The sequence below is a fragment of the Camellia sinensis genome, chromosome 7 (assembly GCF_055761805.1).
Source record: "Camellia sinensis isolate YWXY chromosome 7, ASM5576180v1, whole genome shotgun sequence".
Lineage (NCBI taxonomy): Eukaryota > Viridiplantae > Streptophyta > Magnoliopsida > Ericales > Theaceae > Camellia > Camellia sinensis.
Window position 1 is genome coordinate 194,015,942 of NC_138967.1, and position 15,861 is coordinate 194,031,802.

Here is a 15,861-nt window from a genome sequence, read left to right on the forward strand (position 1 = left end):
TGATTGAAAATGATTTGTAAGCCATGCATTGTTTTGAAGTTCGGTTTTAGAAAGAGAAAATAGCATTCATGTGTTCTTCAAGAAAAGTCATGTTTTGATCCGAAGGCTCATGCCTAGATCCATGTTTTTGTGTTTGTTCTTGCATGATTTTCAAGTATGGGTACCCAGGTCCATGTTTTCGAACTCATGTCATGAAATCCCAGATCTCGTAATAACAAGTTATGATTTTAGCATTCATGTTCTTCATGATCTTCATGTTCATGTCCTTCCTGTTCTTCACGGGTGGAAACCCAGGTCTCCAGACTTCACTTTCCGGGGTGTAGTCGCCGAGACCACTCTCATCTAGACCTCACACTTAGGCCAAGCATCGTATCTCACCTTGGCCTACCTTGCATAATCACTTACACCTTTGGTTGTCTTGTGCGCACCTCGGCGTGCAGCCGCATGCCGAAGCCTAGGTAACCGCACCTCGGCCAGGAGGTGTAGGGCCTCGGCTTAGACCTGGTTGGTACCCAGCATGTCTTCCTGACATGAAAAACAGTGTTTTGACTTCTAGCATGTGTTCCCGAGAATCATTGCATGCATGTGAGACTTGTTTTGAGAAGTATGTTCAGTATGCTTTGCCATGTGTTTGTAGGACTTGGACCTTTGCCTTGACCCGACGTCCCAAGAACTAGTGTGAGTGGTATTTTTAATAAAGTTATGTTCTTAAAGTTTTGATAAAGCTTTGCCTTGTTTTGATAAAAGTATTTGTTAAGCACGAATGATCACCCCTATTTTATGTATCAAGTATAAGCTTTGTTTTGAATGACATTCTTGGAACCGTCCTTTCGTGTTAGGGGACGTTAAGCCTAAGTAACGCCGTCCTTTCGTGTTAGGGGACGTTAAGCCTATGTAACACAAGTCCCTTGTGCTGGAGGACTCTAAACTTTCGCAGTACTAAGTATAAAAGGATACGGTCCTTGTCAAAGCGGGCTACGGGCCTAAGTGACACAAGTAATGGTCAAAGCGGGCTACGGGCCTAAGTGACACAAGTAATGGTCAAAGCGGGCTACGGGCCTAAGTGACACAAGTAATGGTCAAAGCGGGCTACGGGCCTAAGTGACACAAGTAATGGTCAAAGCGGGCTACGGGCCTAAGTGACACAAGTATGTTTTGAAGGACCAAGGTTATGCCGAGGTTATGTTATGAGATTTGACACGTGTTAAGTATGTGAGTTTTGCAAGACCAAGTTTGATGAACAAGATTTACTTCATGTTTTGTACAAGTTATGATAAGTATGGTTTTGACTTGATATATTATGTATTGCTTTGTAAAGACCTCGGGAATCATTCATTTAACCCCTTTATTACTTGTACCATTCACTGAGTATCCAAGCTCACCCTCCCTATGTATATATGTAGGTAACAAGCTTTAAGTCGGCTACGCCGAGATGTGTGTTTTACAAGGTGTTTTGTATGCATGTTACGTCGGCAGTGAGGACGTCGGCAATCTTGAAGCTTTTGTATTTTGAACATGTCGGCTTGGGAAGCCCTTTGTTATGATGTAATGTGTATTTTGTACCTTGTATTCAAGTTTTAAAGCTATATAAAGATGTATGCCATTTCATTTGACTTATGCACTGCTCTTATGGACCACTTGTATCTTGAATTATTGCTTCCGCATTTGCGAGCCCCCTATATAAATACTCTGATTGTGTGTGAATTTTGTAAGTTGGCCTTCGGTAATTACGGATTACTGGCCATCACGGCACCAAACTACTAGGGGCGGTTTGGGGTCGTGACAGAATGGTATCAGAGCACAAGTTCCTTATAGTACGTTATTCACACACTTTGAGTCCTAAAGAGCATAGGATGTCCCTTAGAATGATTTTAGAATTGCATCATGTTGCTTGCTACTTGATGAGGTGTGCATCATCTCGGCATGATCATGTTCACTTGCATACATGTTCATTTGTTCATTTTATTCTGAGAGTCACATCCTGCATACCCCCAGTATCATGAGAAGAGGTAGACCCCCAGTTAGCCGAGATCAATCCGAGGACAGAATAAACAGATTAGAAAGATTGGTTGAAAGTTTGGCCGATGAATTAAGGCAGGCAAGGCAGCAGAACACCGGTACTACCTCCACCCAGGCCGAGCAAACAGATGGCCAACATGCAGTTCCACCACCGCCAGTACCGCAAGTGCCTCCGCAACCAGCTCTATATGGAGATGACACATTGACCCTGATCAGAGAATTCAAGAAGATGAAACCGCCGAAGTTCCATGGAGGTATAGAGCCGATGAAAGCAGAAGCATGGATTCTTGAGATGGAGAAAATGTTCGAGGTTTTTCCCAGCATCGACGCTCAGAAAGTAGCACTAGCAGCATTCACATTGGAAGACGACGCCCGTAGATGGTGGATGATGATTCGAGAAGGCAACCCAGACTTGACTTGGGCCAGATTTTTGGAATTGTTTTACAACAAACATTTTCCCTTAAGTGTTCGAAATCGCAAGGCCACCGAATTTCATACCTTGACACAGGGCAACCGAACAGTGGCGGAATACGACCGCGCTTTTACCGAATTGGCAAGGTTTGTACCTCGCATGGCCAACAACGAATACATGAAAGCTAGGAAGTTTGAGAGTGGACTTCGAGGGCCGATACAAGATCAGGTCAATTTACTCGACATGCCGACGTATGCTGGAGTATTAGACAAAGCCCTCCTTGCAGAAGCCAACCTGAACAGAAGTCAAAGTTCGGGGAAGAGTCAAAGGAAGAGACAGACCTACGACAATCGCGAAGAAGAGGCAGACCCGAATGATGCCGAGGAGAAGACAGTGGAAGATAGTCCCAACAACGCGAATCAGGAAAGTGGCACCAGGCCGACGTGTGCAAGTTGTGGGAAGCTACATTTTGGGGTTTGTCTTCGAGCGACTGGAGCATGTTTCGGATGCGGAGAGAGGGGTCACCGCATTAAGGATTGTCCCAAGATAAAGGCTAGAGGGGATAAGCAGAGATGAGAACTTGACATCGGGAACTGTTTTGGAAATAAGGTAAGCGAAGTTTGGGGACCAAACTTCTTTAAGGGGGGGAGAATGTAATAACCCACATTCATATCCTAGTCATGTTCCTGCACACTTGCATGTTTCTGTTTTGTTAAGCTTGCATTTGCACATTTTGACTTGTTCTGCTTAAGTAAGATCCATGCCTTGCTTTGATGCCTCGTGATTTGTCTAAGTGTTGTGTGCTTGCTTTGCTCCCTCCTTGATGTGAAGCCTAGGTCACGCCAAGCCTAAGTTATCTTAACCGATGTTATGCCAAGCCTAGGTTATGTTAAGCCTAGATCATTCCAAGCCGAGGTCATCCTCAGTATAGAAGTATCTTGGAACCCCTTCGTTTGACCTCCACCTTTGCTTTGACATATTGGCCGGGATGTCGTTATCTGGGCCGAGGTGTGAATCACCAAGGCCGAGATGTGTATCATCTAGGCCGAGATGTTACCCTTGCACCTGAGCGACCTTGTCCTGGAGTGGTATGACCTAGACCGAGGTGTGGCACATCTAGGCCAAGGTGTGGCACAGCTTAGTCAAGTGTTGTCCTTCCTAGCCGAGGTCATTGTCACCCTAGTTGCCGAAGTCTTGTGGTTAGCCGATGTCACCCCTTGCCGGAGTGCCATTCCGAGTAGCTTGCTAAATACGCCTTGTCAGAGCCTTGTCTTGTCAATCTATCACCTTTTTGAAGAGAACCAACCAACCGTTGCCACGTGTCCGAGCTGAGAGTTAAGTCAGCCGGCAGAGAGAGAAACCCATCATTTGTTGTATATTGTTTTGAAGAGTAGAGAGAGAAGCTCTAGAAGAGGGAGAAGAGTTCTTGAGAGAGAGTAGATTTCCAAGCTTGATTCCTAGAGATCCAACCGTTAGATCCGCGTTCTAAGGTTAGATTCTTGATCGGCTCATGATGTTCTTTATGTTTATGTTATTGCATTGCATGATTGAAAATGATTTGTAAGCCATGCATTGTTTTGAAGTTCGGTTTTAGAAAGAGAAAATAGCATTCATGTGTTCTTCAAGAAAAGTCATGTTTTGATCCGAAGGCTCATGCCTAGATCCATGTTTTTGTGTTTGTTCTTGCATGATTTTCAAGTATGGGTACCCAGGTCCATGTTTTCGAACTCATGTCATGAAATCCCAGATCTCGTAATAACAAGTTATGATTTTAGCATTCATGTTCTTCATGATCTTCATGTTCATGTCCTTCCTGTTCTTCACGGGTGGAAACCCAGGTCTCCAGACTTCACTTTCCGGGGTGTAGTCGCCGAGACCACTCTCATCTAGACCTCACACTTAGGCCAAGCATCGTATCTCACCTTGGCCTACCTTGCATAATCACTTACACCTTTGGTTGTCTTGTGCGCACCTCGGCGTGCAGCCGCATGCCGAAGCCTAGGTAACCGCACCTCGGCCAGGAGGTGTAGGGCCTCGGCTTAGACCTGGTTGGTACCCAGCATGTCTTCCTGACATGAAAAACAGTGTTTTGACTTCTAGCATGTGTTCCCGAGAATCATTGCATGCATGTGAGACTTGTTTTGAGAAGTATGTTCAGTATGCTTTGCCATGTGTTTGTAGGACTTGGACCTTTGCCTTGACCCGACGTCCCAAGAACTAGTGTGAGTGGTATTTTTAATAAAGTTATGTTCTTAAAGTTTTGATAAAGCTTTGCCTTGTTTTGATAAAAGTATTTGTTAAGCACGAATGATCACCCCTATTTTATGTATCAAGTATAAGCTTTGTTTTGAATGACATTCTTGGAACCGTCCTTTCGTGTTAGGGGACGTTAAGCCTAAGTAACGCCGTCCTTTCGTGTTAGGGGACGTTAAGCCTATGTAACACAAGTCCCTTGTGCTGGAGGACTCTAAACTTTCGCAGTACTAAGTATAAAAGGATACGGTCCTTGTCAAAGCGGGCTACGGGCCTAAGTGACACAAGTAATGGTCAAAGCGGGCTACGGGCCTAAGTGACACAAGTAATGGTCAAAGCGGGCTACGGGCCTAAGTGACACAAGTAATGGTCAAAGCGGGCTACGGGCCTAAGTGACACAAGTAATGGTCAAAGCGGGCTACGGGCCTAAGTGACACAAGTAATGGTCAAAGCGGGCTACGGGCCTAAGTGACACAAGTATGTTTTGAAGGACCAAGGTTATGCCGAGGTTATGTTATGAGATTTGACACGTGTTAAGTATGTGAGTTTTGCAAGACCAAGTTTGATGAACAAGATTTACTTCATGTTTTGTACAAGTTATGATAAGTATGGTTTTGACTTGATATATTATGTATTGCTTTGTAAAGACCTCGGGAATCATTCATTTAACCCCTTTATTACTTGTACCATTCACTGAGTATCCAAGCTCACCCTCCCTATGTATATATGTAGGTAACAAGCTTTAAGTCGGCTACGCCGAGATGTGTGTTTTACAAGGTGTTTTGTATGCATGTTACGTCGGCAGTGAGGACGTCGGCAATCTTGAAGCTTTTGTATTTTGAACATGTCGGCTTGGGAAGCCCTTTGTTATGATGTAATGTGTATTTTGTACCTTGTATTCAAGTTTTAAAGCTATATAAAGATGTATGCCATTTCATTTGACTTATGCACTGCTCTTATGGACCACTTGTATCTTGAATTATTGCTTCCGCATTTGCGAGCCCCCTATATAAATACTCTGATTGTGTGTGAATTTTGTAAGTTGGCCTTCGGTAATTACGGATTACTGGCCATCACGGCACCAAACTACTAGGGGCGGTTTGGGGTCGTGACAAGTTCCGTGGTTATATGTTATTGTCTGTATCTCTTTTCCATCCTGTGATTCTTTGTATTTGAGTTTTGGGATGTGTTGGGTGAAGTTTGGAGCAGGTTGGTTGTGAGTTAGAACAAATGGTTGCTGCCCAAGAATTGGCTTTTTCGTTCGAGCGAGGATTGAGGGTCTTCAGGTTTCTTTTCAGACGCAGCTTCTGCTCGAGCGAGCTTTCTTGCGCTCGAGCAAGCCTGGTCTGGTGTGTTTCTTTACTCGAGCGAGGACTTCTATGCTCGAGCGTGCGTTTGCATCTCTTTTTGACCTGAATAGTGGTATTCTTCGCTCGAGCGAGCTTTCTTGCGCGTGAGCGAGCTCTATGTCCTTCGCTCGAGCGAGGACTCCTACGCTCGAGCGTGCGTCAGGGTTGCAGACCTGAAGCTCTGCATTTTTCGCTTGAGCGACGCTTCTTGCGCTCAAGCGAGGTCCTTTTGTGTCTAGTCGCTCAAATGACCACTCCTTCGCTCGAGCGAGCCCTGTATATATCAGTTCGTAGCAGCGTGATTCTACATCACTTTTTCATCTCCATTTTACTCCAAACCCTAGATCCGGCTTTCTCTCTCTTTAAACTCTCTCTCTCTCTCTCTCTCTCTCTACAAATACACTTGATCTAGAGTGTCTCTATCCTACTTCCTTTGGAAAAAAGGTAGAGTATCGTGTAGGCTATTATTTGATCAGAAAAAGTTGGACTTTGGAGCATCTTGGATTTTTCTCTTCATCTCCTTTGAGCTTCTCCATTTGAGGTAGGGATCATCTACTCATTTTTATGGGCTTTAACATAGCTATTAGTCATTTAGTATAAATGGTGCGATTTGGTAATTTTGGAAAGTTAGGGTTTTGAGACTTGAAATGTTTGAAAGAGGGGTTTTCTATCTTTGGACTTCATTGTATGTGTGAGGTCTTGAAAATGGGGATATTTGGGTAGAATAAAAGAAATTTGGTCTTAGGATCAATGTTTGAGAAAAGGGAGAAAATGCCCTAATCGAATTTAAATAATTAATTTGTATAATTAATTTAGTAAATTGTGGGAATATGAAATTGGGTTGAGAATCTTGAAATTGGGGGAAATTGTGATTGAACGGTGTAGTTGGATTGATAAATCACTCACCCATGGAAAATATAATAAATTATCTATTTGGTAGATTTATTTATCTGTTTAGAAATAACTGTTTTGGGCTATCGGTGGAGGATAGTCTTGATTGTTGTAGACACTACATGATGATTAGGGAAATTGAAACTAATCAATTGGATTGTTTCATCGAATGTGACGGTGGAATTAACACATTGAAAATGTGATTGAATTGATCATTGTATATGACAACCTGTTTAAATACATTGTATATGTATATTGTTTGGGAGAAGTTAGGGGATGTACTCCATTGTTTGGGAAGAGATAGGGGATGGACTCCATGGATAATTAAGTTGGTCGGAGTGTCCAAGGTGAAAGTCCCAAAATCTTATATGTATTTGGGTGCCGGTTCCCACGGACGTAGTTCCATAAAATGGCAAGAAATGGAAGTGTTGAATGTTGTTGATTATTGAAGTGTTGATATATGAGTTGTAGTCTCATTTTAAATTGTTTGGATAATATTAAATAATGTAAGTTGGCTTATAAGTGTTAAACATTTATCAAATGTTAATGTTTTAGTTAATTCTCATATTCTGTTTAGCATATCTTTACTGGGCTTTGGCTTACCCTACTTGGGACACCATTTTTCAGGAACAGGAGGCATGCCGCCTCCAAGGTCTTAGCTTGGGAGGTCTTGGAGTTGAAAACTCTCTTTTGTTATTTTGTTTTGATCTTAAATGTAAATTCAAGTCGAGGGCTTTATATGTAAAGAGTTAGAACTCTTCTTTTGTTGTAACCAAGTGTTCACTTAGAAAGTTATAAGCCTGCAGGGCATCTATTTTGTTGATTAACATGTACTACCCTTTGTATAGAACATTCTGATGAATGGAATACAACTTTGCTATCATATTTATGTATCTCTCGAATGAATGTTTAATGTGATATTTCGAGGGCGTTACACTCAAGGCCAAGCTCAATGAGGTAAAAAAGACGAAGGATAAAGCAGTGGAGGAGGCCAACAACCTTGGTTACAAAGAAGCCGATGAGAGCTACACAAAGCAAGTCGAAGCTACCAAGGACATCTTCTTCAAGTCTGGTTGGAAGGCAACTTGTGAGAAGCTCAGTCAAGGACCCGAGACTGAGGTGTTCACCTCTCCACCCCCTACCTTCCTACCAGGCTACATGGTGCCTTATGCCAACGACGTCTTCAACTCTCTGCAAGAGAAGGCTGATGAGGAGGTTATAGAAGAAGGCGGTCAAAACCAAATTGGTCAAGGGACGCATATCAATGCGATCACCGTGGTGGACTTGGAGGAGACCCCTATCGGAGCCGGGGACAAATTTACCGACCTTCTCTTTCTCCTAGTTTAAATTTATGCTTTTTCTTGTTTTCTTTTGGAAGTCATTTGTAACCGGGTTGCTTGCCCCAACCTTGTACATTAATTCGCAATCAATGAAAGTTTTTCAACTTTTGTGCCGCTTGTACTCTTGCAATGTATGTTGTGTCGTCATTACAACCGTGCTATATACTTGAACAAAGCGTCCATTCATGTAACCAGGTAAATCATCTTGGTCATGATAGAAGTTGAACAAAACAACATTCTCGGCTGGGCAAAACAGTTTTCTAAGTGTTAGTCGGGCAAAAGACCTCGGCTAAACACTTAGAGTGGGATTAGACACTCGAAACTGACCAAGTCATCAACTAGTCTAGCCGGATAAAACACCTCGGCTTAACATTTGGAGTCGATTAGTTTTCCAACTCATATTGCCGGGCAAAACTCATTGGCTTGACATTAGGAGTTGAACAAAAGTTGGATAAAAGTTGAACAATTCGCCAACGCTACTAACCGAGCAAAATCATCTTAGATAAAAGCCTAGAGTTGAATAATTCATCAACACCAAAGACTGAGCAAAATCATCTAGGCTATAAGCCTAGGGTTGAACAATTCATCAACTCTAAAGATCAAGCGAAATCATCTCGACTAAAAGCTTAGAGTTGAACAATTCATCAACTCTCTCATCCGAGCAAAAATCACCTCGGCTAAATGTCTAGAGTTGAATAATTCATCAACTCTGATGGCTGAGCAAAATTATCTCACCCAAAAGCCTGGAGTTGAACAATTCATCAACTCTTTTAACCGGGCAAAATTACCTCGGTTATAGCTTTGAGTTGAACAATTCATCAACTTTTTTGACTGGGTAAAATCACCTCGGTTGGGAAACAGTTGCCCCTTGTCCATTGCAATCCATTAACCACAACAAATTTTCTATGTACAGTAATTCATTTCTATTACATACAGCTTGTATAAATTCACATGGTGACTGAAAAGAAACATATTGGCACATGGAGGGAAATGCTTGTCCCTTGCAAAAAATTACATCAAAGATTGAAACTAAAAATAATACAACTTCAAATTGGCCGCGTTCTATGGCCGGGGTATTGCTTTGCTGTTTAAATCCTCTAGATGGTATGTCCTTTTGCCCACCAAACCGATTATCTTGTAAGGTCCTTCCCAGTTTGCCCTTAGCTTCCCTTCGCCCTGCACAAGAGTGTTGCCCATCACCTTCCTTAGGACCCAATCCCTGACTTTAAACTGTCTGGGGTAAACTGTTTTGTTATACTTTTTGGATTATTGGTGTGCTGTGACATGGATTAACGCCTTTTCTCGGCGTTCTTCTGCAAGGTCCAATTTTAGAGCAATGGCTTCGGCATTTAAGTCTGGCTCAAAATTTTCACTGCGGATGGTAGGCATGTCGATCTCCAGTGGGATGACCACCTCCATGCCATATGCCAAAGCGAATGGTGTCTCACCGGTTGAGCATCTTGGCGTAGTTCGATAGGCCCAGAAGACATTTGAAAGTTCCTCAGTCCACTTCCCTTTGGCCTTTTCCAGCCTCTTTTTTAACCCGTCCAGAATTATTTTATTTGATGCTTTTGCTTGGCCATTCGATTGTGGGTAAGCCGGCGTTAAGTTGTAGAACTCTATCTTTAGCTCTTCGCAGAATCCTCTTAACAGTCTTCCATCAAATTAGGTGCCATTATCAGAGATTAAAGTTTTGGGGATCCTAAACCGCGTTACCACATTCTGCCAGAAAAATTTTTTCACATCATTTTCCTTAATTGTGGCCAAGGGCTCGACTTCGACCCATTTGGTGAAGTAGTCTGTCGCCGCTATGAAAAACTTGCGATTGCGCGGCGCGGTTGGGAATAGTCTAACTATGTCAAGCCCCCACATTGCGAAAGGCCAAGGACTTGTGAGAGAAATAAGCACTCTGGCCGGCTGATGAATTTGGTGGGCGAACTTCTGGCACTTCTTGTATTTTTGTGCATCTGCCTGCATGCATGGCCACCAGTATTCTTGCGAAATAGCGCGGTAGGCTAGAGATCTCCTGCCGATGTGACTCCCACACATTTCTTCATGGGTCTCAAAAAGAAAAGCATCGACTTTGTTTGGGTGAACGCACTTGAGATATGGACCGGTGAATGACTTCTTATACAAAACGTCGGATGGAGAAAGCCAAAATCACCCAGACTTTACCCGGACTTTGTGTGCCTCTTTCTTGTCGGTCGGCAGGATTCTTTCTTTAAGGAAAAGGATGATAGAGTCCATCCATGAAGGACCTAGCTCGGTGCAGAGAATTTCTGTCTGCTCTGAGTCTTCAATGTTAGGTCTTAGGAGGAATTCAATCAGGAAAGGGCTGGGGATTGATTTGTCGGCCATGGAATCCAAACCAGCCAACTCATCTACCCGGCCGTTATCTTCTCGACCAATTTGTTGAACTCTTATAGCTTGGAATTTCTTGATTTGCTCTCTCACCAGAGTTTGGTATTTGGCTATTCTGTCATCGTTGGCTTCGTATTCTCCACATACTTGGTTTACAATGAGTTAGGAGTCACTGTAGACCACAAGCTCGGATGCTTGCATTTGGAGCGCGCTTTTTAGTCTGATAAGCAGCGCTTTGTACTCAGTCTCGTCGTTTGACGCAAGATATCCCAGCGTGATGGAATGTTCAATAATCAGTCCATCTGGTAAGATCAAGACTACTCCTAGCCCGGCTCCATGACTATTTGAAGCGTCATCGACCAAAAGTTTCCACATTTTGCCGATGAAAAGCTTTCAACATTCTGTGGGGTCTTGGGACATTTGAAGGTTCAGGTGATCAGAGTTGCTCGACTGCTCGGCTATTTCCGCAGCAAGTACACCATTGTCGATTGTAATTTGCACGCCTTCATTCTCCCTTGGCGATGTAGTGTTAGATCCCACAGGTCGCCCCATCATTCCCAAATCCACCAATACATTGCCAAGAGGTGGTTGTTCTTCAAGTGGTGGATCTCTACTCAGGCGCGCAATTTCCACGTCGCCTTCTGCGCTTCACTCAGTGGAAGCATTTATTTGGATCGAAGTAGGAGATGGCTGTGCAATTTCCGTTATGCCTGTCCCCTTTAGCTCGGTTGCATCGGTAAGGTCTACCAGACATACAGGGTGAGTTCTAGGTGAAAATTCTGTGATGAAGTCTGCCAATGTCTGAGCCTTGATGGCGGTCCTCCGTTGAAATTTGATGTCGAATTTCCCCCGCTTAAACAAGGCTTTTAAAGGGAACTCGGTCAGCACCACAATCGTGTAAGCATGAAAGTAATGTGTCAATTTTCTTGAGGCCATCATTAGTGCCAAAGCAAGTTTCTCTAGTGGCAAGTATCTCGACTCCGTCGGGAGTAAGGTTCTTCTAACATAAAAGATCGGCAAGTGTTGTATGCCCTCCGCTCTCACCAGCACCGCGCTGACCACATGCTAGGAAACGGCCAGGTAGAGGTAGAGCTCTTCGCCCTGCTTAGACGTGACAAGAAGTGGGGCGAAGGATAGGTACGTCTTCAGTTCGACTAATGCATTGTCACATTATGCATCCCATGAAAACTTCGATTTCAAGGCTTGGAAGAAAGGGCGACAACGATCTGACGACCGACTTATAAATCGATTAAGTGCGACTGCCATTCCGGCAAGATGTTGCACGTCCTTTGCCGAGTTGGGTTGTTCCAATTCTTGGATGGCTTTGATTTGAAAGGGATCCGCTTCATTCCCGTAATTAGTGACCTGAAAACCCAAAAACTTCCCTGACCCCATGCCGAAAGCACACTTGGATGTGTTCAGACGCAACTTGTGTCGTTTGAGAATGGCGAACATCTTTGTTAAGTCGGCCAAGTGGTCGGTCTCACATTTACTCTTCACAACCATGTCGTTGATGTAGGCTTCCATCATTTGGCCGAACAAAGGGGCGAACATCTCCGTAACCATCTATTGAGAGGTTACTCCGACGTTCTTCAATTCTAAGGGCATAACTCTATAACATAACAATCCTCTCGGGGTTGTGAAAGAAGTGATCTCTTGGTCGAGCTCATGTATGGCAATCTGGTGGTGGTGGTAGTGATGGTAGGTGTCGAAAAAACTACGTCAGTTATGACTGGCTGTTAGGTCCATAAGTTGGTCGATTCTGGGCAGAGGGAAACTGTCTTTAGGGCAAACATGGTTGATCGTCTTGTAGTCGGCACAAACTCGCCATTTCCTATTCTTTTTCAGCACTACGACCGTGTTGGAAACCCACCATGGATAATGTGCTTCTAGGATAACCCTTGCTTCAAGTAGGTTCTTCACTTCTTCTGCCACCACCTTGGCGTGATGAAGCGCTGACCTTCACGTTCATTAAACGATTGGCCGGGCATCAGGGAAAACATTGAGTCAGTGGCTAATGAGGTTTGGATCGATGCCAGGCATGTCGTAAGGCGTCTAAGCAAAAACTTCAATGTTCACCACTAAAAAATTCACCATCTCTAATCGTTCTTGAGCGGTAAGGGTGGATCTTAACAGAAAAAACTTCTCAGGATCATTCTTGTTGATTCGTACTTCCACTAGGTCTTTGATAGCTTTTTCCTCAACTTTGGTGCCCACGTCTTCCAGGACATTTTGATCTTTCGGTCCTTCGACCATTTATACAAAGCCTTTGGCAGCTCGGTTTCTGTTTACAGCCACGAAACATTGCTTGGCTAGTACTTGATCGCTTCAAACTTTTTCTATCATGCCAGTAGTAGAGGGAAACCTCATGACTTTGTAGAAAGTCGACACTATCGCTTACATGGCATGAAGCCATCCTCTGCCTAGGATCAGGTTATATGTGGCGGGTGCCTTCAACACCCAGAACTCCACCTATTTGACGACGGTCCCCGCTTTAACCGGTAGGATGATCTTGCTTACTGGCCATTCCGGCTGCAAGTTGAAGCCAACCAGCGGCGATGTTGCTGAGGTCAAATCTTTCTCTTCGAGCTTGAGCTGCTTGAAGGCGTTGTAATAGATTATTTCAACCGAGCTGCCCTGGTCGATCAGAATGTGTCTAACATCAAAGTCCCTGACGTGAAGCGTGACCACCGACGCATCATTGTGCGGTGTTTGAATATGTTCAAGATCTCGGCTTGAAAAGCTGAGCACATCTTTCGCCTTGATTTTGCCATTTTTAATCGCAGGTTGGACTGACAAGACTTCCATCATATGCTCTACTTTTTTTATCATCCCTCGGAGCTCGCACACTCGTGTTGGCTCGACGATACCATGGATCACATTGACCACACCTTGGGGGGACGCTTCTAGGGTGGCCAAACCGTTGGGTTCAACTTGAGCATGAGGTGCGGCCTTAGCGCGGCTATCTATATAGCAATCTAGGTGCCCGGCAGCCACCAGCTCCTTTAGATGCTGCTTCAAAGGGAAGCAATCTTCTGTGCGGTGGCCATGTTCACCATGGTAGGTGTAACGGTATCTCGGATTGAAGCCTCTCTGCGCATCACCCAACTTACCTGGAAACTGGACATATGCCTCGTCATGGATTTCGCTAAGGATACAATAAATTGGGATCTTGAAAACCATAGTGATGCCTGTTCGGGAGTTTAACTTTCTTCTTGCATCTTCCGTGGTATCACAGGGGTAGTCAGCTCGGTCGTTGCGACGACCCTTACCCCGGTTGTTGCGGTTTGCACCGCGATTTGAATCTCTATCATGGTTGCTCAGACGGTTTGCCTCCTATCTAATCGTGTGGACCTTTTTGGCCACTCTTTTGTCCGATGCCACTAGATTCACCTTCGCGGTAGCTGCAGCGGCATCATCCTCAACTTGGATGTGTTCATTGATGCGCTGCATCAATAATTCCATGGTCATCAGTTGATTCATAGTGAGTGAGTCTCGAAGTCTATATCTGACTAGAAGACCGCGCTTGTATTGCGTGATCTCCAAGTTGGTCCAGCAGTCAAGGATTTCGTTGAAAGTTTCCCAATACGTGGCGTTGTACGCGTTGAATGAGTTGCCCGGTTCCATCTTGACGCTCAGAAGACGGTCTACTTCTTTGGGCGTTTTGGTGTTTCTCTTGAATCGGGTCACGAACGCCTCCGCCAGTTGCTGCCACCTTTCGATACTTTCCTCCAGCATCCTCTCGAACCATTTCAGGCCCAACTCATCCAAACTTGACGGAAAAATAAGGCACGTAAGTGCGTTATTCCGCCTGTAGCTAGCCATGACCTGTTGAAAGTAGCTCACATGCATGTATGGATCGATTTTTTCATCATAGAGTGTATACTTGGACTGATGAAAGCCCACAGAAAGTGGCGAGGTTTCTATCTAGAGGGAGAAAGGGGTGGCCCTCAGCCTCGCCAGGTCTCTGTCCAAAGGGATATGTACAACTGGGCGTGGTGGCAGCATTATGAGTTCTTCACTGGGGCGACCTCCGTGGGATAACCACTGCAGTGCCGGCACCTTTTGCGCCTCCCGCTAACGCGCTTATTCTTCCAAGACGTTCTTCAAGTCCTCCGAACGGGCAAAGTAAGAGTATCTCGACGTCGTCGACGGATATGAGGGACGGTAGCTACTATCTCGTGCGCCCAACTTCTCCACTGGTGGGTCAGAATCACCAGCCCCATAGCTCTTGGTGAAGGAAAGGGAAGACGTCCTTCGCCAGTTTTGGCTGCTTGAATGACGGGGTTGAGTGCGCTCACTGTGGTTTCCCACTCCAGCAACACTCTTCCCTTTGACTTGTCGCTTCAACGCTTCTATCTCCACCGCCATCCTCCGGATGATGGCGTGTTGGTCTCTCAGCTTATGCTTCAAGCATTGAGCGTACGACTCTCTTCGCTGCCGGTGTCCGTTTGGACTCTGAGAGTGATCGGTGCTCCTGGTGCGCTTGTCTCGTGCATTTCTGGAAAGCCCTCTAGATGAAGTCTCCAGGCTTGCCATGTTCGGAACGGCGGGGGGTCCGTCTTTCCTTCGGACCGACTTTGGGGTGATGCCGTCAACGACGAACAGCGGAGTTTCGTCGTTGTTCACCATGAAAGATGATTGGATGAGCTTAGAGGACAAGGGTTTTGTCTGTCAAAGTTTTCCACAGACGGCGCCAATTGTACGGGAGCCAAATATTCGACATTATCCACACTCCTCGTGTCCAAGCTACGCTTCCCTTCGACTGACCTGAGAACACAAAGATGGTGAGCTACCCGGTGGGCGGTTGGTAGAAAGCCTCTTCAACGATCAAGTTAGCACACAGAGAGAGCAAGAAAGGAGAGAGAGAGAGGGGACAAAGTGGTAGGTGAGCTCTGATCAGAGAATGTTCCAAACCTGAATATGGAGGCGTAGCATTGTTTATATAGTTTCTGGGCGCGCCTTTGCGTCCATTCCCCTCTGGACGCGTGAACCTACTCTCCTTTCACGTTCTCCCACGTGTCAGCGCTTATACAGCTAAACACCAAATGATGAAATCGCCAAACGGTACCGACGCATACGGACAATAAAATCTTCTTTCCTCAGTCCCATCACGTAGCATAATACTCCCCACCAAGGTACTCTTAGTGCAGCGTCATGCCATTACTTTACGACTATGCTACTTGTCTGGTTTCCTTAATAATTCCTCATCATGGGCTCAATCGAGCTCCCCAGT

General features: G+C 44.8%; 2 protein-coding genes across 2 annotated transcripts; both read right to left on the reverse strand.

Annotated features, from left to right (window-relative positions):
• Positions 1-13,097: 13,097 nt before the first annotated feature.
• Positions 13,098-13,808, reverse strand: LOC114315724 (uncharacterized). Its single transcript, XM_028262335.2, has one exon. It carries the CDS (start codon positions 13,806-13,808, stop codon positions 13,098-13,100), a length of 711 nt encoding a protein of 236 aa, XP_028118136.2.
• Positions 13,809-13,961: 153 nt separating this feature from the next.
• Positions 13,962-14,450, reverse strand: LOC145796423 (uncharacterized). The gene has a single exon (XM_082881530.1). The coding sequence runs from the start codon at positions 14,448-14,450 to the stop codon at positions 13,962-13,964; it is 489 nt and encodes a 162-aa protein (XP_082737656.1).
• Positions 14,451-15,861: the final 1,411 nt, after the last annotated feature.